This window comes from Chlorocebus sabaeus, chromosome 22 (genome assembly GCF_047675955.1).
Source record: "Chlorocebus sabaeus isolate Y175 chromosome 22, mChlSab1.0.hap1, whole genome shotgun sequence".
In the NCBI taxonomy this organism is placed as follows: Eukaryota; Metazoa; Chordata; class Mammalia; order Primates; family Cercopithecidae; genus Chlorocebus; species Chlorocebus sabaeus.
The window spans coordinates 40368370-40391488 of record NC_132925.1 but is presented as its reverse complement, the minus strand read 5'-3'; the positions used below and the strand labels follow the sequence as shown (position 1 = coordinate 40391488).

General features: G+C 37.7%; 2 protein-coding genes across 4 annotated transcripts in view; one reads left to right on the top strand and one right to left on the bottom strand.

The window, feature by feature from the left end:
• The window catches only part of GTF2E1 (general transcription factor IIE subunit 1), a 37532-nt gene extending 36417 nt beyond the window's left edge, over positions 1 to 1115 (bottom strand). The window contains exon 1 of one of the 2 annotated variants that reach the window (XM_038003378.2): positions 1031 to 1115. The gene's annotated coding sequence lies outside the window, so the exon portion shown is untranslated. The remainder of the gene's footprint in view (positions 1 to 1030) is intronic. The other variant, XM_007985665.3, reaches the window with a different exon arrangement.
• Positions 1116 to 1207: 92 nt separating this feature from the next.
• RABL3 (RAB, member of RAS oncogene family like 3) overlaps positions 1208 to 23119 on the top strand; it is a 40818-nt gene continuing 18906 nt past the window's right edge. The window contains exons 1-4 of one of the 2 annotated variants that reach the window (XM_038003379.2): positions 1242 to 1356; positions 6884 to 6975; positions 18651 to 18780; positions 22715 to 22829. In XM_038003379.2, the coding sequence (XP_037859307.1) occupies positions 1311 to 1356; positions 6884 to 6975; positions 18651 to 18780; positions 22715 to 22829 (383 nt within the window). In that variant the 5' untranslated portion in view covers positions 1242 to 1310. Of the gene's footprint in view, positions 1357 to 6883; positions 6976 to 18650; positions 18781 to 22714; positions 22830 to 23119 lie in introns of both variants that reach the window. The other variant, XM_073009754.1, reaches the window with a different exon arrangement.

Below are 23119 nucleotides of genomic sequence, written 5' to 3'. Positions count from 1 at the left end.
TGTCTACTCTGTCAGCCTCATATCCAGCCACACTAGCATATTCTCAATTCCATGAGCCACATGTGCTTTCCGTGCTTCCCAGAGCTTTGCACATGCTGTTCCTTCTGCCCCTAGAACTAAGCCAACCCCCTTCTCCTAATCATCCTTCAAGTCTCAAATGACGTTTCCTCATAGAGGCCTTCCCAGACTCCCCATTAGGTAGCGTACCATCTTCCCCTCTCACATGTTCCATGGCTCTTTCTCCCTTCTTGTACTTTCTCCATGTCTATCTCTAAGACCAGACTTCATCTTGTTCACCAATTAATTTCCAGTATCTAGCATAGCCAGACAAGTACTTCCATAAAACTTTCCATATGTGTCCTAGACACGTGTTGTTCCAACATGGCTCATTTTGCCAGCTTCCCCCGCTTCACTTCCTCCACTCTTGCTTCCACGGTAGAATTGGACAGACTATTGGGCACTCTCTTCTTAAATTTAAAACAGTTTTAAGCTGGAGGTGAGTGGATCAAATTCACGACGTTAAAAGAGTGTGCTGACTGCAGAGTGGAGAAAAAAGCTGGATGCGAAGAGTCCAGTTAGATTACTTCAGTATACCACTACTCCAGTTCTAGAACAACTTGGGATTCTACACATCTAACTGCGGTGTTCTGGTACCACATTTCATGGAACTTTCCACGCCTTCACTGAACACATAGCGGCAAACTACTGCGAAACCTCCGGACCCAGCAGCCCTCCACGAGACGCGTTCGGTGATATGCACTCCTCCCCACTGCGAGACCCCGAGACCTCAAACTCCCTCGGACTCTCCCAGTTGGGTCTAGGGCCACACTCGGCGCACCCAAGCCCGCCCTACCCGAGGTCCCACACGGGCCGTTCTGGGGTCAATGGTTCTTTGGAGAACCAAGAGGACCAAAGGAAGAGGGTAATTCAACAGGGGAGGACAGTTAAGAGGGAGCGAAAGGAAGAAGAAATCATGAAATGCAATGCCCGGCCAGGGAACTCCGAACAAGGAACAGGGAACAAGGTTTACCAAAGCGAATCCTGGAACACTCCCACTACAGCTGCCCTCAGCTCTTCAACTACCGGCTTAAATGAGCCACGCCCCTTGCGCGACAAAGAAAACGCACTATTCCTGCGACCAGCTGAGGAAACACCCCGCTACCAGACCAGCCAATCAGCTCAGTGAAGCCTTCGATTCAGACAGTCGCGCTCCGAGCGGCCAATGAAATTGAAAGCTCTGCCCTCCATGCCCAACTCTGATTGGCTTACAATCCCGGAACAGGCGTTAACCCAGGGAAGGCAGTGGCAAGATGGCGTCCCTGGATCGGGTGAAGGTACTGGTGTTGGGAGACTCAGGTGAGCGTCTTACCCCACCTCTGGGGCTCCAGACACTTTTGAGTTACCCAGTAACCCTCCCCTTACCTTCCTTCCCTCAACTTCCTGGCTTTTCGGCCCGTGGCTGAAGTCCCTCCGAAGTCCTGAAGACTACACTTCCCAGGGGACTTTGCTCCGTGTGACGACGCGGCGGCGGCGGCGTCGCGCGGGTGGGGGTCGCGGAACCCGGGTCTTTTTCCTTCGCGACTTTCCACATCAGTCTCCCAGACGACTCTGGCCTAGAGTGTATTGTCAATTCTTTTATTTGGGAAAAAAAAAAAAAAAAAAAAATCAGGCATTGAGTATTGTATGGAGTTCTATGTTAAGGGTACAGAAGTTAGTAGGACCGTGCCTTCAAGAGACTTTGTTCATTAAGGAAGTCAAACGTGCACTGACAAACGTGAACTGGCAAGCGCTTCTCATACATTAACTCATTTAATTCTGAGATTAGTCCTATTATCACATTTTACGGATGAGAGTAGTGAGGCAGAGAGATGTGAGTGGCAGAATCCTTTTCAACGCAGAGTGCACAAACTTAAACGCTAAGTTGTAAATACGCAGTGACATATTGGGTGGTGGTCCTGTTTTATTCTTAACTGAGCTTCTTGACTTACTGGTTCTCGTTTGATCTTCATTGAAAACCTATTATGTCCTAGACTGTACGATAGAGAAATTAAAGTAAGAGTTTTATTCTGAAGCAGCTAGGGTTTAACGCTGAGCCGAATTTAATCCTAGTGTTAAAATTCTTTTTTCTTTTTTTTTTTTTTTTAATCTCAATGGATGCAAAAAAAAATTCTTTTGACCCCTGGGACATTTGAGAACTACAGCTGACTTCTGGATTTCCAGCTCCCACCTCACTGCCCTTATCTTTTCTTCCATAATCCCCAGTTCATCTCTCCTTAGTAACTTCAATAAATGCTGAACTTGCATTTTATGGATGTGCTCTTCTGGAGTTGGCCTAAGAGCATGTGTTGTGAGCAGAGACGTTGTGCTAGATGCTTGGAGGTGGAGAGGCTTGAAAACTAGCTTAACAGAAACTAAGTAAAATTGTGGCCGGCAAAGATAGGTTAAGACTGTTTTCACATTGCCCTGAGTATTATTTGCATTATGAAATATTTTACAGAGAGCATTATTTAATATTCCCCTAAGAAAGTTGCCTTTTGAAACTCAATGAACATAATCACAATTTATGTCGACTTCATTTCTATCAGCCTGAAGTGGTGCCAAAGTTAATTTAATAAAATCACTCAGTTTTACAGATAAAGAAAGTAATGGTGGCCTAAAGGGACTTCGCAAGAGTATCACTGAGTAGAATTTAGAATCCAGGACTAACAGACTTCTTCACGATATGTTAAGTGGGTGTTTTCTGTCCTCTATAATTCCATTTTCTGTTGTATGTAACAATCCCTTCATATTACAAACTGCTGCAACTAGTCAATTTATTTTCTTTCCAGCAGGCACTGTATTAGGTTCTGGGGTTATAACTGTGGAATTAATGCATCATATAACAGGGGTAGAATTAGATGCTACATTAAATGTGGAAAAGTAATCAGGCAATTGATAAGCTTCACTACCCACCCCCCCACCCTTATGGTTTAATTGTGAAGCAGAAGACACAGCTGTGATGGCCAGGAAAGTGATTGATGTTGTCACACATTCATTAATGTTAACCTTTATGTGCAAAGTTAGCTATTGTCTTATCTTTTTAAAAGGTAATTTTGTCAGTCTCCTTTTAACTGTCATTTAATAGTTCACAGTCTGACAGGTTAGAATACACTTTTTACACTTCCTCTGCCTTTGTTTCAAACCTGAAAGTTTATTTTTAAATAAAGACCATTTCCCTCATAAAATTTTGAGGGTTTCACAAATATATAAAGAAATGACTTAGCCAGGCAAGGTGGCTCTTGCTTATAATCCCAGCACTTTGGGAGTTTGAGTCGAGTGGATTGCTTGAGCTTAGTTCAAGACCAGCCTGGGCAACATGGCAAGACCCTCTCTCGACCAAAAACAATACAGAAAGTTAGCCAGGCATGGTGGTGCACGCCTGTAGTCCCAGCTACTCAGGAGGCTGAGGTGAGAAAATCAGTTGAGCCTGGGAATTTGAGGCTGCAGTGAGCTAGGATCATGCCACTACACTCTAGTCTGGATAATAGAGTGAGACCCTATCTCAAGGATAAAAATAAAAAGAAGAAAGAAATGAGTTGATATTTGTAGATTTGTTTTCTATCCTATTGAGATATTTGGTAATTTGGTGAGGAACCCTGAAAGTCTTACTACCATCTGGTTTTCTCTTTCTTTCAGAGATTAGGGACTAGTTTAACATGTTACCAAATAGCTGTATTTGGAGCTGACATTTATTTATATTGGGACTTTTTTCCCCCCAAGTACGTCAAGTGCATTCTTTTGATCCAATTTAGTTCTAAAGGTGAAAACATAGAATCAGAAACTCCCAAAATTCTTAAAGAAATGAAATTAGCCATTATTCCCTAGCACTTCAACTGTTCTTACTGTTTAGGGTTTCATCCCGTGTTAGCTAATACTTAATCACCCAAAGCAGTTAATTCATGGAGAGCTATACTATTTTACTGCCTAGAAATGTTTACCCTAACACAATTAAGCTAAATTAGCCCTCAAGTGTTGCATCAAGCAATTAAGTGGCTAGATACATTCCTTGAACATAAACAAACCTATTTACAAATACAGAATCAACGGTATATCCTAAAAGTTACAGATATCAGATACAATGCAGTAAACTCAATGACAAATATAATTTTGAGTGTTTAAAAATCTTGAATGTTTCTATGTAAAAAAATTAAAAGAATGAAGGGAAGCCTGGTAAAATGTTTGATTCAATTACACATACATAAAGTGATTAATATATTTAATAGATAAAGAGCTCATATAAATTAATAACACTAAAACCCGGTAGATAAACGTACAGAACAGATCCACAGAGAATTTATGAGAGGAAAAACAACTGATTTGCCAGGATAATCATAATGATAATCTTTGATCTTTATCAGAAAGTAAAGAAATGCAGACTAAAGTAAGATGTCACTCCCCCCCTGCCACCGAGACAGAGTGTTGTTCTGTCACCCAGTCTGGAGTGCAGTGGCTGATCTCAGCTCACTGCAGCCTCCACATCCTGGGTTAAAGCAGTTCTGCCTCAGCCTCCCAAGTTTCTGGGCTTACAGGTGCCCACCACCACGCCCAGCTAATTTTTGTATTTTTAGTAGAGACGGGCTTCACCATGTTGGCCAGGCTGATCTCGAGCTCCTGACCTCATGATCTGCCTGCCTCGGCCTCCCAAAGTGCTGGGATTATAGGCGTGAGCCAAAGCGCCTGGCCAAGATGTCTCTTTTATTCCTTTATCAGGTTAACAAGGATGAAAAACCAACTACATGATACTGTTGAGGTGCAACAAGACCTGCAGGCTCAAGTGTATGGCTGGTGGCAGCATAACCCCATGAAGTTATTTGTCAATACATATCTAGAACTTCAAATGTTTCCTTTTAAGTACTGAGTTTACTTCTGGGAAGGTATACTAAGGACATAATTTTAATTTTAAACAAAAGTTTAAACAGAAATAACCTTTCACTAGCATATCAAAAATTTCAAAACACCCTAAATATCTAATAACAGAAGAATGGTTAAGTAAATTTTTATGCCTACTCTTTGAAGTACTATGGAGATACTTTAAATGTTTATGAAGATTTTGGAATAATATGGAAACTTTTAGTCAATAAATTCTAATTAAGGTTCTGATCTAAGTACTGAAGATAAAAAAGATGCATGAGAACCCTCAAGGAACTTAAAATTAAATAGAGTTGATAAAACCTATAAACAAACACATGTGATCATGTATTTTAAGTGCTCTGTAGGAAAATGTACAGGGTACAGTGGAGGCCCAGAGGATAGTGGATGTTAATGCTTAGTTCTCCCTGTGTGGGGTCAGAAAATACTTTATAACTAGAATGATGCTGAGTCTCCAAAGGTAAATTCACCAGGCCAGTGTGGGAGGGGAGGGAAAGGAGAGGATGGGTGGGATATTCCAGACAGAACAAGCTATGGAAGCAGAGGCTTATGTTGTTTTATTGTTTTTAAGTATACTGTGTATATAATCACAATAACCACCTGCTCATAGAAAAACTTTTCATGTGGAATTAAATAAACCTTCATGTTGACAGTAGTCCTAAGGTGATTTTTTTTTTTTTTTTTAAAGAGAGACAGGGTCTCACTCTGTCACCCAGGCTGGAGTACATCAGTGTGATCATAGCTCACTGCAACCTCCAACTCCTGAGCTCAAGGGATCATCTGCCTCAGCCTGCTGAGTAGCTAGGACTACAGACGCAGGCCACCGTGCCTAGCTAATTTCTTTAATATTTATTTTTTGTAGAGATGCAGTCTTGCTATGTTGCCCAGGCTGGTCGCAAACTCCTGAGCTCAAGTGATCCTCCTGCCTCAGCCTCCCAAAGCACTGGGAGTACAGATGTGAGCCACCGTGCCTGGCCTTCATTTGTGCATACTTTCTAGGTTGTAAATGTAACTTTTAATAATAAAAATTAACATAAACAATAGGTTCATACACAGTAGGATCAAAGACATGATCTAAATTTTTGATAAAACTAGTGATTTGTAAAAATACCAACCATGTTTGTCATAATGGAACCCCAAAAATGCTGTTAAATGAATGCGTGAGTGACTCCACACATGGATGTAGAGGAAGAGCTCATTCCCTTTCCTCTTGATACAAATCTCTGAATGCTATCCTTAGCATTAATAACTAGATTTCCCTAAGCCCAAGAAATCGAAAAGAAGATCAAATGGTGACTTAAAGGGACATGATGTAGAAGAGGGAGTTGATCTTTTTTCCAAAAGGTAAGTCTGGGCTAAGTGATTGGCTGCTTTTTTTAAATCACCATGTGGGAGAACTGGAGTGTCTAAATTTAGAATTGTGAAATGGTGAATCCCTCTCACTGACAGTATTCAAGCTCAGTCTGGAAGACCGAAGACCCTCTAACAGGATGCCATGGAGGGGACCTCAGCGTTGGTGTGAAGGAGAGAGGGATTACTTCTAAGATCTGTTGAGATTCTACAATTCTAAAATAGGCTAAATTGATGAAATCATTCAAAAGGAAAGGGATTCATTAATATGAAATTGCCCTAGACCAATGGTTCTCAAAGTGAGACCCCTGGACCAGTATCAGTATCACTTGGGAACTTGTTAGAAATCTTGGTCCCCAAGACAGACCCTCTAAATCAGAAAGTATGGGGGTGGAGCCCAGCATTCCATGTTTTAACCCACGCTCTGGGTGATTCTGATACTAAATTTGAGAGAACCACTGCCTTTTACCATCTTCACTTTATTCAGTGAAGCTTATATTGTTGGTTGGCATTCTAACAACTATGTTTTACTTAACATTATTCCTGTGTAGTATTAGTCTTACCCTTTCCAAAACAGATTTCAGCATCGTCTCTTACATGACTAGAGTTCTTATATCTCTTACAGGTGTTGGGAAATCTTCGTTAGTCCATCTTCTATGCCAAAATCAAGTACTGGGAAATCCATCATGGACTGTGGGCTGCTCAGTGGATGTCAGAGTATGTGTCTTTTATATTTTAGTTTTTCAATAATTGTACTAAAGATAACTGCTTCAGGTTACATGATCAAATTACAGTACTATGGTCAAGATTAATAGTAATAGCTAGAATTTGTTACATTCATACTATGTGCCAGGTACTATGCCAGTTGCTTTACATGTCTCTTCTTATTTCACCTTTTTAAAACCGAGATGTGTAGGTGCAGAAACTAAGGCAAAGTCAAGATTTGAACAGTTTGATGCCACAGACTGCAGTTTTAATCACTATGCTATTTATCTAGAGTTCACATAGCATCCTCTGTAAATAATTCTGCCTAAGCTTGTGCTATTAAGACGGCAAGCTTTCAGCTAGAAATATAATGCAAAGGCAAAAGCTCCTGGAGCTTCATGTCTGGGTCATTTGTTCCATCTTGTGTTTAGGAATTAGGTATAGTTTTAATTAAATTAAATATCTTCCCAGATATCATTGGTCCTTGCTAATGCCAGCTAGTTCTGACAAGTCTCTCATCTGCTGGCACACCTCTCTCCTTTATGTTAAGAAACATAGGGAAGGCAACGTAGTTGGCTAGATTGATAGTTATTTTCCTTCTGTTCTTTGAAACTATTGTTCCATAGCTCTGATTTACATTGCTGCTGATTAGAAATCTTCCATCAGACTAATTATTATTCCTTTTTATGGTAATTTCTTCTTTGGTTGCTTTTAAAATATTTTTTGTGTTTTTTAATCTTTGATATTTCGTTGTTTTACTAACCTGTATCTAGGTGTAGGTTCGTTTTTATCCATCCTATTCAGAAGTAGTCATGGTTCTCATGTCTTTATTCTTCAGAATTTTAAGTCGTTATCTGTCTTCCCTCATTTCTTCTATCCCTTCCTCTTGGCTTTCTATGAGATTTTTGTTCTTCATAACTGTTAATATTTCTCCTTGCTGCCTTCTGGATGGTGTACTCATATCTGCCTTCCAGTTAACTAAGAATCTCTTCAATTATATCCTATCTGCTTTTTAATATATCTACACTGTTTTTCATCCCAAGTACCTATACTTTTTAATTTCTAGATGTTCCTTTTAGTTCTTTTTAAAATGTAAAAATTTTCCAAAATGTCCTGATCCTTCATTATGGTGTCTGCTTTTTATTTTAATCATTTCTAACATAGTTATTTTTTTCTGGAGGAAAGGTAGCTATGCTTCTTGCTGTATATGCTACTCTGCTTCATGGAAATGTATCTCCTTGTATGGCTTGTAATTCTTTAAGATGATCACATCTTCAACAGGATTTTTTTCCTCTCCCTTTGGAAGTGCTGTATGCTATATTGTGAAAGTATCCCTATACAGTGCCTTTTCATTTCTGTCATTGCCAAGACCCTAAGGATTTCAATTTCTCAGCTCAGATAATGTAAATCTAGGTAATGTAAATTCCCCCAGCATCTGATTGCAGCACAGACCTGTAATTTCCAATTCTTGTGGACCATTTATCTTCTCTACCTTCTGTCTGATGCCTCTGACTGAAAGTTTTTGCCATTTCCCTGAGCCTGTGGACAATGTTTTTCCACCTCTCTTTTCACAGGACAGCTCATCAAAGGTCCAGATTTCAAAAAGGCAACTACAGTCTAGTCTTCTTCACTCATCCACATATACTTTTGCCTTGAATGCTGGAAAACAGGTCTGCTATTCCTGGATGGGCATTAAGACTCCAGGCACCAGCCCTGAAGCTATATCTGAATCTATGTCAGTTCCCACTTCTCACTCTGATTTTAAGTTTTTTCTTCATTTCTAGCATTTGGGGATATTCCTTTCTTTCTCCTAACTTTCTCTTGAGCTAGTCTTCTCTGTCTCTCCTCTGTCTAGTCTTTCTGTCTCAAAATATTTTTATAGCATTTCTATAAGTTTGAAGTAGGAGCTGACCTATTTTGTGTCATTTTGGCCAACCATATTCCTAAATTCAGTGGCAACTTTATTTAGGTTTGGGAGACCCAATAGCAAGTTCTGGACAAATTTTCCCTTTGGATTTTTCTAGCTCCCATTCTGTGAAAGAGCATGACATATTGAAAAGAAACTTGGATTTAAACCCTCACCTCCTGAGTCAATTGCCCTTCACTTCTGAAAGAGTGACCTTAGACTAATCAGTTTACCTCTTTGAGGCATAGTTACATCATCTGGAAAACAGAGGTCAATAATATGTGCTTTATTGAGTCTACAGGTTTGTAGGAAGGATCAGAGAAGCTTAGTAAGAGGGAAGTTGTGGTCTAGTGCTTTACAATGTGAAGTTGTAATTGAACTTTAGTCCAATTTTCTGCCCCTTCCCTGCCTTCTGCCCTACTCCTTTTTCCTATCCCCACCCAGCATGCATTCTATTCATGTTGTTCACCTCTTGTCTTGGTTTTCTTTCCCGCTTGTCCTACTGAATTAGCTAAAACTCCAGTACCATGTTGAATAGAAATGGCACCAACAAGCATCTTTCTTTCATTCCCATCTCATGGGAAATTTTCAGTATAACACTATTTAGTAAAGTATTTGCTAGAGGGTTTTTATAGGTATATTTGATTAAAGAAATGTCCTTCTATTCCTATTACAATGAGAGTTTGTATCATGAATGGGTGTCGAATTTACCAGTCGCCTCTTCATGATAATCATGATTTTCCTGATTTATTCCATTACTGTGGTAAATTATGTTGATTAATTTTTTTGAATGTTAAACCAACCTTGCAGTCCTGTAATAACTCTAAATATGCTTAATTTCCAAACATTTGACAATGTTTATTATCTTTTAATGATTGATTTCAGTTAGCTTTCATTGTGCTTAGAGAATATACGCTGTATACTTTCATCCTTTGAAGTTTGTTGGGATTTGCTCCATGTCCAATTTTATGGTCAATTTTGATAAAAATTTCATATTCTCTTGAAAACAAAGTATATTATGTAATCGTTGGGTGCAGTGTTCTAAATATGTGGTAATCATTTTTTAAATCTTCTCCATCTCTATTGGGTGGGGGGTTTTTTTGGTCTGTTTTTTCCATCAATTGCTAAAGAATGAGTAATATAATCTCCAACTATAAGTGTGAATTTGTCTATTCCTCATTTTAATTCTGTCCATTTTTCATTTATATACTTTGAGATTATATTACTAGATGAGTACTAATTTATGATTGTTTGAACTTCCTAAAGCGTTTAACATTTTATTGTTTTAATATGCCCCTCCCTATATCTGGTAATACATTGTACCTTGAAGACTATTTTGTCTGATATTAAAATAGTTAAAGCCAACTTGTTTTTAGTTAGTGCTTGTGTGGTTTACCTTATTTACATATTTCAACTTTCGTACTTTCTGTGTCCTAACATTTATGGGATATCTCTTATAAGTAAGATACACTAAATTTTGTTTTGATGACCAGTCTGACAGTCTTAGTATTTTTATTTGGTTCTTGAGCCTTGCCCCCAGATATTCTGACTCAGAGTTATGATTGGTGCCCAAGCATCTGCATTTTAAGAAGCATCTTGATGATTCTGTTGTAGGTGAATAATGCCTTGAGAAATACTGGGTAAGGTGTGGAATCAGATCGCCAAGTGGATATAGAAGTGTTTAATGACAGGACTTATAGAACAGAGTGACAAGACTAAGAATGAGATGCTAATAGGAAGCTAGTACATATTAACGATAAGACAAGGAGGGAAGGGAGTATAGCTGATGGTCCAGAGCATCTAAAGAAGACAGATTTTTAATATAAGAGTAGAGGAATAACACACTAGAAGTAGCTTTGGAGAGTAAGCAAGGCATTTCCTATTTTCTGAACTCCAAGGTAATTAGAATATTGAAAAGTGAACAGCATCTATCTGAGAGGACATAAGACGTTGTGTTTTCAAGGCAGAAGCAGAGATTTGTTAATAGAATGAGACTGAGGGTAGGATATAATGGAATTTTGTAACCGTGGAGTAAGATTCCAGGAGAAAAGTGGAAATATTTGGAGAAGAAAACAATTAGGAGTTTAATGATGGGTAGAGGAAGCAAAAGCAGTCTGGGAATAAGAATATGAGAGACCAATTAAGGACCCAATATATATAGTAACAGAGGATAACAGGGATATAAATATCTTGAGTATAGCTGGTGGCAAAGTTTCCAAAAGAAACTTTATCTCAGCAGTCCCCTGTATGTGAGAGTGGAGACTTGATTTTGTCTGCAAGGAATGCTTTTGTGCAAAGTCCCAGAGAGCAGGCCAACATGAGATTACTAGTTAGTTCTCAAGACGCTGACCAAGTTTTAGAAGTAACAGCAGTAATTCCCTTTAGAAACTTCTGCTTTGGGGCCGGGTGCAGTGGGTCACACCTGTAATCCCAGCACGTTGGGAGGCCAAAAGTCATTGGATCACATGAGGTCAGGAGTTTGAGACCAGCCTGGTCAACATGGTGAAATCTCATCTCTACTAAAAATACAAAAATTAGCTGGGTGTGCTGGCACACACCTGTAATCCTAGCTACTCGGGAGGCTGAGGCAGAAGAATCGCTGAATCTAGGAGGCGGAGGTTGCAGTGAGCCGAGATCAGGCCACTGCACTTCAGCCTGGGCAACAGAGCAAGACTCTGTCTCAAAAACAAAACAAAAAGTAAAATGTCATATAATTATGTGACTGGGTGTGCTGGAATGGGTGTGGCACTAATTGATTCCTTTAAAGACAGTCTTACCTGAATTGTATTATTGTGGAAGAATGGGACACAGCTGAAAATGACTTGCTTTACTGTTCATTGTATCTTAAGCCAGTTGACTTCTGTTTTTTTTTTTTTTTTTGAGATGGAGTTTTGTTCTTGTTGCCCAGGCTAGAGTGCAGTGGTGCGATCTCGGCTCACTACAACCTCCACCTCCCAGGTTCAAGTGATTCTCCTGCCTCAGCCTCCCAAGTAACTGGGATTACAGGCATGTGCCACCACGCCTGGCTAACTTTTTTTGTATTTTGAGTAGAGACAGTGTTTTACAATGTTAGCCAGGCTGGTCTCAAACTCCTGACCTCAGGTGATGCACCCGCCTCGGCCTCCCAACATGCTGGGATTACAGGAGTGAGCCACCATGCCTGGCCACGTCTTCCATGTTTTAGAAGAATGCATTGCTTGAGTGACAACATAAGTAAAAGGCATTTTGAAATGATAACCTTAAGGAAAGTTGTCATAGACATGTAAATCACTTTGACTGTTGTTATAATAAAGTGAACAGTTCTTTTCTATAGAAAGAATAACTGAAGCTTATAAAGCCTTTACCTAAATAACTTGGGAGAACACTGTTACCTGTAGCAGCTTTTATATTGCAGTTATAGTGTTTGTTTTAGTGAAACCTGTGAGAAGGGATCTCCAGAATTAGTGTAGATTCATGAATACACACTTTTCAAAACTCTTAGAAACCGTTGCCTGTTTTACTTCAAATCTATTAAAAGCCAACTAAAAATAGAGATGATAGCGGTGATGATGTAATTGTTTAATCTTAAGTACCAGGTGAAGCTAATGAGTTTAATGTATGTGCTCAGTAATTATGAAAATTTTGGATTTAGTATTTAGTACAGAGGTGTTCACAACTGAACTGAAGAGAAAAGAAGGAAAAGTTTTATTTTGTAGTATTCTTCATTCATTCCTGTCTTCAACTTCGCTGCCCCAAGTCTAATAGGAGTAATATAAATGCATGGCTACTCTTAATTATGAAAACAAGACTTAACAAATTTAATCTTTTCACAAATTATAAATAAGCAAATTGATTTGTCATTTCTAGTTCACTTTAATGGTAGTTTAACTCTCTAGTTTACACATTTCATACAATTGATATTTATTGAATTCCTCTTTGGACAGCATATCAATATACAGGCACTGGGGAGAAGTTAAAGGAATAGTCTCTATCTTCACTAAGCATATGAGGTGGGACACTTTTTATTGCTTACTTTGGCTAGGCATCCATTTTCATACTAATTCATTTAATTCTCACAACCCTCTGAGGCAGATACTATTAGTGCCCCTATTCGTTTAACATAGAAGCAGTTGAAGCACAGAGGCGCTACATGACTTGTCCTGGATCATATAGTTAGTAAGTTATGGAATTGGGATTCAAACCCGGGCAATCTGCTTCAAGAACCTGTGTTCCTGATCACTACTCTGTACTGCCTCTTGTTCCAGAACAGTATTAAAAAAAAAAAAATTCTCATACTGTTCAGTATAGTAGCCAATAGCCTCATGTGGCAATTTAAATTGACTAAAATTAAAAATTTAGCTCCTCAGTTAAACAAGCCACATTTCAATTGCTAAGTAGTCACATGTTGCTAATGGTTACTGTATTGGACATTTCATCCACTCTTTCTTTTTTTTATTATTTATTTATTTTTTAATTTTTTTGAAACAGGGTCTCATTCTGTTGCCCAGGCTAGGGTAGGGTGCAGTGGCACCATCTCGGTTCACTGCAACTTCTGCCTCCCTGGCTCAAGAGATTCTTGTGCCTCAGCCTCCCGAGTAGCTGAGATTATAGGCACATGCCACCATGCCCAGCTAGTTTTTGTATTTTTAGTAGAGGCAGGGTTTCACCGTGTTGACCAGGCTAGTCTCAAAGTCTTGGCCTCAAGTGATCTGCCTGCCTCAGCCTCCCAATGTGCTGGGATTATAGGCATGAGCCACCACACCCAGCCTGTATTGGACACTTCTATGGCTATAGAAAATTCCATGGGGACAGCACTAATATAGAAAATAAGTGTTATAGTAGTTCAAGAAAGTAAGTGTAAAATTATCCTAGACACTAATGATTGAATGGGTGGCTTGAGTAAGTGGCTAGATGAACTGTCGCCAAGAAGAGGGCCATATTATAGGTGAAAAAGAAGGAAACAATAGTAAGTTCAGTTACAAACATGGTGAAAGGAGGTATCTGTGAGCTAGCCAACTGGAGCTGTCCTGGAAATGAAATGCTAAAGCTCAAAAGACAATTCTGAGTTGGAATCATATTTATAGAAATAATCCTGAACCACTAGAACTGATGCAATTTCTAAAAGAGAAAATTTAGAAAAAGGTGGGGAGAATCTTGGGGTATATTTAGAGAGTTAATGGGAAAAGAGGGGTCAGAGAAAGACTGATCAAAGAAGTAAGAGGATAGCCAAAATGAACTACAAGAGCAAAGAGAGAGGAGAACTCCATAGAGGGATTGATTTTTAGTTTGAAACAGTAGCAATATGAGGACTGAGAGAGGAAAAAAAATACTGGATATGGTGATGATAAAGTCTCTGCTGACCTATGAAAGTGCAATGGAATATTTGTGGCAGAAACCAAATGATATGACTGGCAGAGAGGAAACAGAGACAGGTTTAAATCAGTTTTTCACAAAGTTTAGACATTAAATAAAGGAGCAAATGATTACAGAATGGAAGGGAAAGTGAAGGGCTTTTTTAAAAATAGAAAACATTAAGCTTGACTGAAGGCAAAAGAGCAGTAACCAGAAGGGAAGAGACAGTTAGCAGTAACCTTGACACTATTCATTTGTTCATTTGTTCCTTCAGTACATATGTTGCATACCTCCTTGGTATCAGACACTGTGCAAAGAACTGGAAGTATAGCAGTGAATGAGAGAAATTAATTTCTGCTCCTGTGGTATATTCTCCTAGTATGTCTTTTTCACCTTTCTCTCTTTGTTACCAACTCCCTCCTAAGACCTCCTACCTCCCTTCCTCTCTTTAATAATGATTCTGCAGGTACAAATACTGAACCAAACTTATTAGCATCTACAATATCCACTGTTCTTTCTTGATGTGTGTCATTTTCTTTCTAAATGTGTTTCTGCGTTTTAAAAGTTACAATGAATGAACTCTTCAAATGAAACAAAACTTTATGTACATAGCTCTTAATATTGTTTTCAAGAAAAAGTCAAAAGCTGAATAAATGAGAAGGTCCGAAGTGGCAGCATCGTTGAGGAGTATTCCTTTTTCCATTTGGTGATCAGCTGTACTGTTGCTTCCTGTTAAGAAAATCCTTTATTGTATAGCTGTAAGGTCTGCAGTGACTCTTAAGTATCAGATCCTCAATGACCTGCTTTAAATATAAAACACACTTCTTATAGTTTGGCGTTACCTCCCATCATGTTGGGCTCTCAGTATAGCACCAAAGTACTACTTACTGTGTCAAGAGCAATACTTGTTATAATGTCAGGCTTTCCCTTGGAGATTACTCACACATATGAAAGATGTGATGTCATAACTACAAGCTGTAAGCTACTGATTTAAAGTCATTGGGATTCATTCCATGTGAATTAGGTTAAACTCAGCCAGTATTAATTAAGTTGGAAAGAAAGGAGGACACCTTATCTTCTGATTTCAGAAGGAAACAGGAAAGGATTTGACTAGGAAAGGTAATTTGTGGTAGAGAAGAGTATAGATGAGTGAGTCAGTCTGGCTTGGGAATATGCATAGCCTGAAAGGTGCTGGCTAACGGGTTTGGTACAATGCAAGGCTAAGAGGGTATGCTGCCTAGAAATTTATATTGGATGGTGGCTATTCTCAGAGGAGTTATAGTCTTTTAGAGGAGGCAACATTAAATACTTGAAATAATTTAGAGAAAAAAATGGTGTGCTGCAGTGGTTGCCAAACTTAATCATGTATCAGAATCACCTAGGGAACTTAAAAAAAATATACAGACTTTTGAGCCCCATCCCAGAAGCTTCAAGGACAGTCCAGGAATCTGTATTTTTTAACAAACTTCCTATTGGTTTTGATTTAGTTTGCTCTCGGAACTGTACTGGAGAAACACTGGAATTTGGTAAATAATAAACTGAATATAATAAAAACCTGGAGGATGAGTTATCCAAAATGTATTCATGTATTTAACAAACCTGTCTAAGCATCTAATATATGCTAGATATTATGCTATTTTCTAGGGCTAAAGGATGAATAATACATGGTCTCTGCCCTTACACTCAGAGCCCAGAAGAAGAGATATCAGTAGATAAATAAGACAGTGTGCTTAGTGAAATGATAGAGGTGTGTAGGATGCTATGGAAGCAAATAGGAGGAGTGCAAAACGTGCTCTGGTTGATTTGGGCCCAGAAGGAAGGTAGGATCGGAAAGACTCAACTGAAGTGGCTGAGCTTTTACATGACAGAAAACTTACTCCTTATAAGACCTCATACTGCTTTTTCTCATTGTTTTGCTTAGAAATCTTGCTAAAACGTGTGTTTTTTCTGCTTGGTTTAACTTTTTTATTGCTGACTTGGCATGATCACATATTATAAGTTATTTTTGCCATATAACAAAATAGTGATGCCTTCTGTTGTAGTATACAAAATTAATTTCCATTATCCCAAATAGTCCTCAGCTGCTGTGACTGTGCTGTTTTCATTTTTCTGTCATACTGTCTTTGATGTCAGTCTGATAATTGTCTTCTTAATGTTAATGTGGCTATAGAGTAGCATATTTATTTAAATTTTTCCTTGGCCAAAAGGATTTGGACGAAAAAAAATGTGAATAAGTAAAAGTGTAAAGCATTCAGTTGAATGTAGTATGTGAGTTTTAGTGCATTTTATGACATCTGTTTTAACTACTGATTTTGTTTTTTTAATTATGATGTCAAAGCCAGTAGATATTTAGAAATCACGTAATACAACTCTTTCATTTTATAGGCAAAGGAACTGAGGCTCCAAGATATCAAGGATAATCAGTGGCAATCAAGGAGTAGAATCTAGGCCTCCTGATACCAGAATAGTCCCATTCTATAAAAGCAGCAGTTCTTAATGAGGGGGTTACAGCAGAATCATTTGGAGAATTGTTCAAAATACACATGCCTAGTATTTAATCCCAAACGTCCTGATTCAGTAAGACTGGCATGTATATTTCTTAAAAAAAAAAATTAATTCTTGGAAGATGCCAATGTGTACTCAGGAACCAGCATACTTTAATCTGCTTGCCACATATCATAATTTGTTTCTGAATAGTTATACAGTACAGGCAATAAATGCCTGTAGAGCCTAGACATAAGGAAAAGAGAGTCTTTGGAGATAACTGTGAGTGAGAAAGTCATTGGAGGATTTTGAGTAAAAGGGCATATGATATAACTTGTATTTTAAAATGATCACTCTAGCTACTGTATGGAAGACAAACAGGGAGGTTGGGGGATGCCTCTAGTAGGGAGATCAGTTAGAGACCATTACATCAATTCAGGAAAGGAGATACAGACTTTGACCTGGGTGGTAATAGTGGAGATAGGGAGAAATGAACAGATTTTTCCATATTTTTTTAAAGTCAAAGCAACAAAACTTGTTGACAAATGCAATAATGCAATATGAAAGGAGTCAAGGATAAATCTTAAGTTTTTGGCCCAAGTAACTGGAAGAATAAAACTGCCTTTTAGATGAAATTGCCACAAGAACAAGTATTGATAGAAAAGAAAAGAGACTGAAGAACTAAACCTTGAGACACATTAGCAATTAGAAATCAGAGAGAGAAGAAGAACCCAAATGGAAGCTGAAAAGCACTAGCCAATGAGATAGGAAGAAAACTAGAAGAGTGTGATATCCCAGAAGCCAGGTGAAAAAATATTGCAAGACACAAGAAGTGACTAGGTGGATCAAATGGTGGAGTAAAATGAAAACTGTTAATTGACCATTGGAGTTAGCAATGTGGAGGTCACTGGTGACCTTGACAAGGAGTAGTTCATTGGGGTCATTAGGGCATAAGTTTGATAGAAATGAGTTCAAAAGATAATGTGAAGAAAAGAATTACCACTAAGAATAGACAACTCTTTGGAGGACTTTTGCTGTGAAAAGGAAAAGGAAAGTGGCATGGTAGCTGGAAGAGGACTTGAGGTCAAGAGAAGGATTTTTTTTAGATGAGGAAAATTATGCCATGTTTGTATGCTGAGAATTGAATTGTGTGGTGAGGATTATCCAGCTGAGAAGGAAAATTTAATGGTATAAGGGAGAGAGGGGAGAACTGGTAGAATTACATCTTTGAGCAAGAAACTGGGGATGGGATCTCATGCATAGAGAGAGGATTTAGCCTTAGGGACACAGGCAGCCTAAGAAAACAACAAGAAAGAAAGCAGATTATATGGGCACAGATGGAGGAAGGTGGATAAGTACAGGAAGAACAGGTTGTAGAAGTTCTTTTCTAATTGCTTCTGCAGTAGGAAGCAAAGTTAGTTGTGATTGAGGATGGGGAAGAGATACTGGAAGTTTAAAAAGAATAATAAGTATGAAATAGTTCTCTGGAAGAGAAAAATGGTAAATTAACTGTGGAATTGATTAAAAGACAGCTCCAAAGGTACACTTAAATTTAGAAAGAATCCATTTATCTTGAATGCGTATTTTTCTGAGCTCCACATTCGGTTGCTGGGTTGTAGACATGGAAGAGGGCAAAAGGTGGATATAACCCAGACTGGAATTTTGTCAGATGAATGCAATATGAGAGAGGGGCAAAGGAGTGACTGTAATGATGGATCATGGAATGTATGCTTAGTTAAGAGGGTGGTAAGGCTTTGGAAGTAGAACAGAGAGCTGTGAAAGATGTTAAGATCAATTAACAAAAAGGTCCTCTGGAGTAAAAATTATTAAAGTATTAAAGAGAGTAAGCTTAAAAGATAAGAAGTAGCAATCAGAAACTCAGAGTAAGATGCTGAAATGCTTTAAACTGGAATAAGGGTACTTACTAGTTTGTTTAGTGGCTGTATTATTTTAATTGATTTGTTAGGTTCATGATTACAAAGAAGGAACCCCAGAAGAGAAGACCTACTACATAGAATTATGGGATGTTGGAGGCTCTGTGGGCAGTGCCAGCAGTGTGAAAAGCACAAGAGCAGTATTCTACAACTCTGTAAATGGTAAAGCATTTTTTAATTTCTATCTTATATTAATGGTCTAAGAGTATAGATCATCTGATATGGAATGCCATAGCATGCCAGACTCATCTTAATTTGAGAAAAATGTAATGTACTCACAACCCTTGATTTCAATCTGCATAGTACATTCCAGTTTGTGTTTCTACATTGTAGCCATCTAATTTAATTCAGAACATTGAACCTGTGCTTTGTCTTAAGTGTTTCTATTTATATTATTGTCATAAACTAAATATTGAGAAATAAAATCATATTTTTGATACTTGACATAAAACATGGAACTTAAAATGTTGTCCTCTGGGGGTGCTATCTCTCCAGTGAGTTGACTAAGTACAGTAGGACCATAGGATTCTCATAGTCTTAAGCCAGATATAACAGAGATAGAAGGATTTCGTTCATTTGCCCCTTAGAAAGAGCCATAAGGCTCTTTCTTAGCTACTTATGAAGAGCTGCTTAAGGGAGTCTTTATGGGTGCAGAAATTTTATCCAGTTATAAATATTCAAATACCTGGAGCAGACTTCCAGATGGAGGTGTGTAATATAGGACATAATTTCCTAAGGAGTACCTACTCTATATCAAGAAACTAAACTGCTTATACCTATGATTTGCCAATAGAGTTTCTTTCTTAGTCTTTGTAAAAATTCATTTTTAAAACCTGTTTTTACTGTGAAACATAATTCCAACTTCTGTTTGATTAATATACCAAAGGAGTTGGCATTTCCCCCCTGGTAAATGCATAGCCATTAATAGACCTCATTTATGCTGTGCTTAGATCTCACTCAATATTAGGTAAGCATTACATTTATTCAGTATGTTCATTCCTTATATTCCTCTTTTGATGTCTTCCCATATCATGAGGTGTTGTAGATTCTACAAAAAGACGTAGAGAAGGTTCTTTTCACTGGATACATATTATAGGATATAGAATGAGATGTGTCAGTTCAGACTCATATCCTATTTAGCTCAGAATTCTATCTGAAAATGTCACAGTCTTAATAAAGAAACAAAGCATTCATAAATGAGACAAAATACAGTTATAAGATGACCTTAATATATGCCATCATCGTGCAGAAAAGTATATATAATGGTATATATTAATAGAATGCATATAAATAAGAAAAACAATAATAAGACTAGTATAGTGTGAGGTGACATCTTAGAGAAAGAGAGGGAAGTGAACCCTAGTTTAGACTTATACTTGTATCAGTAAAATTACTTGTCAAAGTAAGATATCTATCTGATCTGGCACAGAGAAGTCTGAATATATAACACCTTCAATGTTTAGGTATTTTTGAGACTGAAGTGTCTTTACTTCTCTCCCTTAAGATTAAGATATGTTACCATTTGCCATCACCCTGACTCCTTTCATCTCAGTCCTGCCTTGATTCTTCTAGCACATGTTCTGCAAAGCAAGAACTCTCAGCCCAAATGAAAGAGAAAGAATAGGGGAAAAGGGTACTCAAATGCCCTTAAAAGCTCAAAAGTCTTACCTAAAGATCCTCAATAAAGTTTTCCCTGTCCATCTAATAGCCAACTTAGGCTATTAAAATTTATTTTAAAATTTATTAAAATTTATTTATAAAAATTAAATAATAGAGATAAATACCACTCAAATCCTAGAAGCTATGGAATTCTGAGTTGTGAACTTGTAAGTGCTGAAGAAGAAATCCATCTAATCCATATTTGTCTCCTTTAATGTTATTGAAAGAATTGCATATATCCATGTTGATTTTACAGATAAGACTGAGATATATTTCCATTTCTTAAAAGTAAAAAAAAAAAAAAAATCACATTTATTGAAAAACCTATTTCTGTGTTCTTTCACCTTAGCTCTGGAACATTCCTCCTGGTAGAAGCACTCAAAGTTCTTTATTCCATCTACCAACCTTAGTTTCCTAAGAAACTGAACATAAGGATCACTCTATCCAAATACACAGTCCATATTCTTAGCAATAACTTTCATCCCTTAATACCCTACATTCTTCCCTCTCTGATAACCTAGGCTAGTAATCTCGGAAGGAAATAATGAAGTGTCTTTACTTCTCTCCCTTGAGATTAAGATATATTACCATTTGGCATCACCCTGACTCCTTTCATCTCAGCCCTGCCTTGATTCTTCTAGCACATATTCTGCAAAGCAAGAACTCTCAGCCCAAATGAAAGAGAAAGAATAGGGGAAAAGGGTACTCAAATGCCCTTAAAAGCTCAAAAGTCTTACCTAAAGATCCTCAATAAAGTTTTCCCTGTCCATCTAATAGCCAACTTAGGCCTTTGTAATCCTTTCACTCCCCCGTCCAAAATTCTCACCTGTAGTTTTGCCATGTTTATAACCTGGGGAAAAGGAAAGGCAGAAAATATATGCCAGTTGTTTGCCCTAAAATGAGATTTTATTCTGCTTACCACTAGTCTTTATGTCTTTACTGTCAGATTACCTGTGTGCAAATTCTGACTTACCATGTGCCCAAGGACAAGTTACTCAACTTCTCTGAACTTCAGTTTTCTCTTGTGTATAATGATAATAATAATTCTTGCTTCATAGGACTGTTCTGAAAATTAAATTAGGTAACACATGTAAAGCACAATATTTGGCACATAAGTACTGAATAAGTATTAGCTGTGGTCTTTAATGGGAGTTCTTTTTTCCTTTTTTTAAATCTGTGCCACTGATGCTGATTAAAACCCCTCATTGAGGAAGGAAGAGTGGGTACAATTGGATATTAGGGCAAGTGTCGGATCTCTGTTAGTTTCAGACACCAGAAGAGATGCAGGTTTATCTAAGCTGGCTGGAACAACTCAACTATAGCTTGTACAAGCCCTTTAGTTACACAGATGGCTGTAAAAACTGTAGAAGCCAGCTAATTCTACCTCTTCTGCTTTTCTTTTTCAAATTGACACATACCACCTCTTGAAGATGGAGGGATCATCGGTTTCATGTCCTATTCACAATCTAGGTAATATAGAAAAGGGTTGGGAGTTTGAAACCTATAGTGTTTTGACCATAAGATGATATCCTAAATTCTAGTGGGCATCAAAGGTTTTCCTCTTTTGTCTATATCTTGCTGTAATAATTAATTCCCGGATTTACCTTTCTATCTAGGATTTTAATTGATTCTCTTCAGTTGTATTTTATTGTATTTCTGGGCCTCATTACATTTTGTTATTTTTCTCAGTCTATCGAAATCCGTGCATGTACTTTCTACTATTCATACCTCTTTACTGTTTAATGTCTCCACCCACTCTCTTGTAGTGGCATATTTCTTTTGCTCTCATAACTAAATCTCTTACAGGTAGGAAGCTTACATGACTAAATATTATTCAAAGAACTAGAAAATTAGACATTTGAGTAGATTAGCCTCAGGTGATCTACAGGACACTATTTTGTCAGCTAAAGAATAGCAATTGTATCAAATCAGTACTATTTTAGTAGATTTTCATTACTTAGTATTATTTTTAGTGAGTATAAGTAATGAGTATAAATAATATATGTATGTACTGGTATCTATGGCAGTACTATGTACAGTGAAGAAACAACATAGCTTTTTGGATGAATAATTTCATATGTACTTGAAGTAGTTTTGATTCTCTTGATTAATGAAGTGGTTCTACAAGTAGGAACAGGCATGGAGTAGGTACTCAAGAAGTGTTGAATGAAGTAAAGATCTGCTAAAAGTTTAATGGTATTTCATCAGCCCTTGTAAAATAAAGAGTTATAAAACTGACAGAGAAAAGTTTATGACTAATTATTTATAAATATTTGTAGAGGAAATTTTAAAATAGTTGTGTCTGAGTTGTTAGTCATACTAAAATGCTAGATTCATTAAGCAACCTAATGCTTCTGTTTACTAAGCTTCATTTGGCCAATTGTGAAATGAAGAGGAATTGTTAAGGGACTAACATTTTTTTCTCTGGTTATTTTAGGTATTATTTTCGTACACGACTTAACAAATAAGAAGTCCTCCCAAAACTTGCGTCGTTGGTCATTGGAAGCTCTCAACAGGGATTTGGTGCCCACTGGGGTCTTGGTAACAAATGGGTAAGCCCAGAATTATTTCACAATTGGTTTGAAAGGTTGCAGCAATCACAGGAATGTACTCCCCTGCGTAACACTTTGTAAGATGTTTGATTTGCAAAGATTTTTCTTTCAGTGTATAGATTATCTTTTCCTTTTAACAGTATCTTTCACAAAGCAATAGTTTTAATTTTGATGAAGTCTGATTACTCTTTTTTTCTTCTGTGGATTGTGCTTTTGATATCATGTCTAAGAACTCTTTGCCTAATCCTAGATGATGCAGGTTTTCTCTTATGTTTTCCTCTACAGATTAT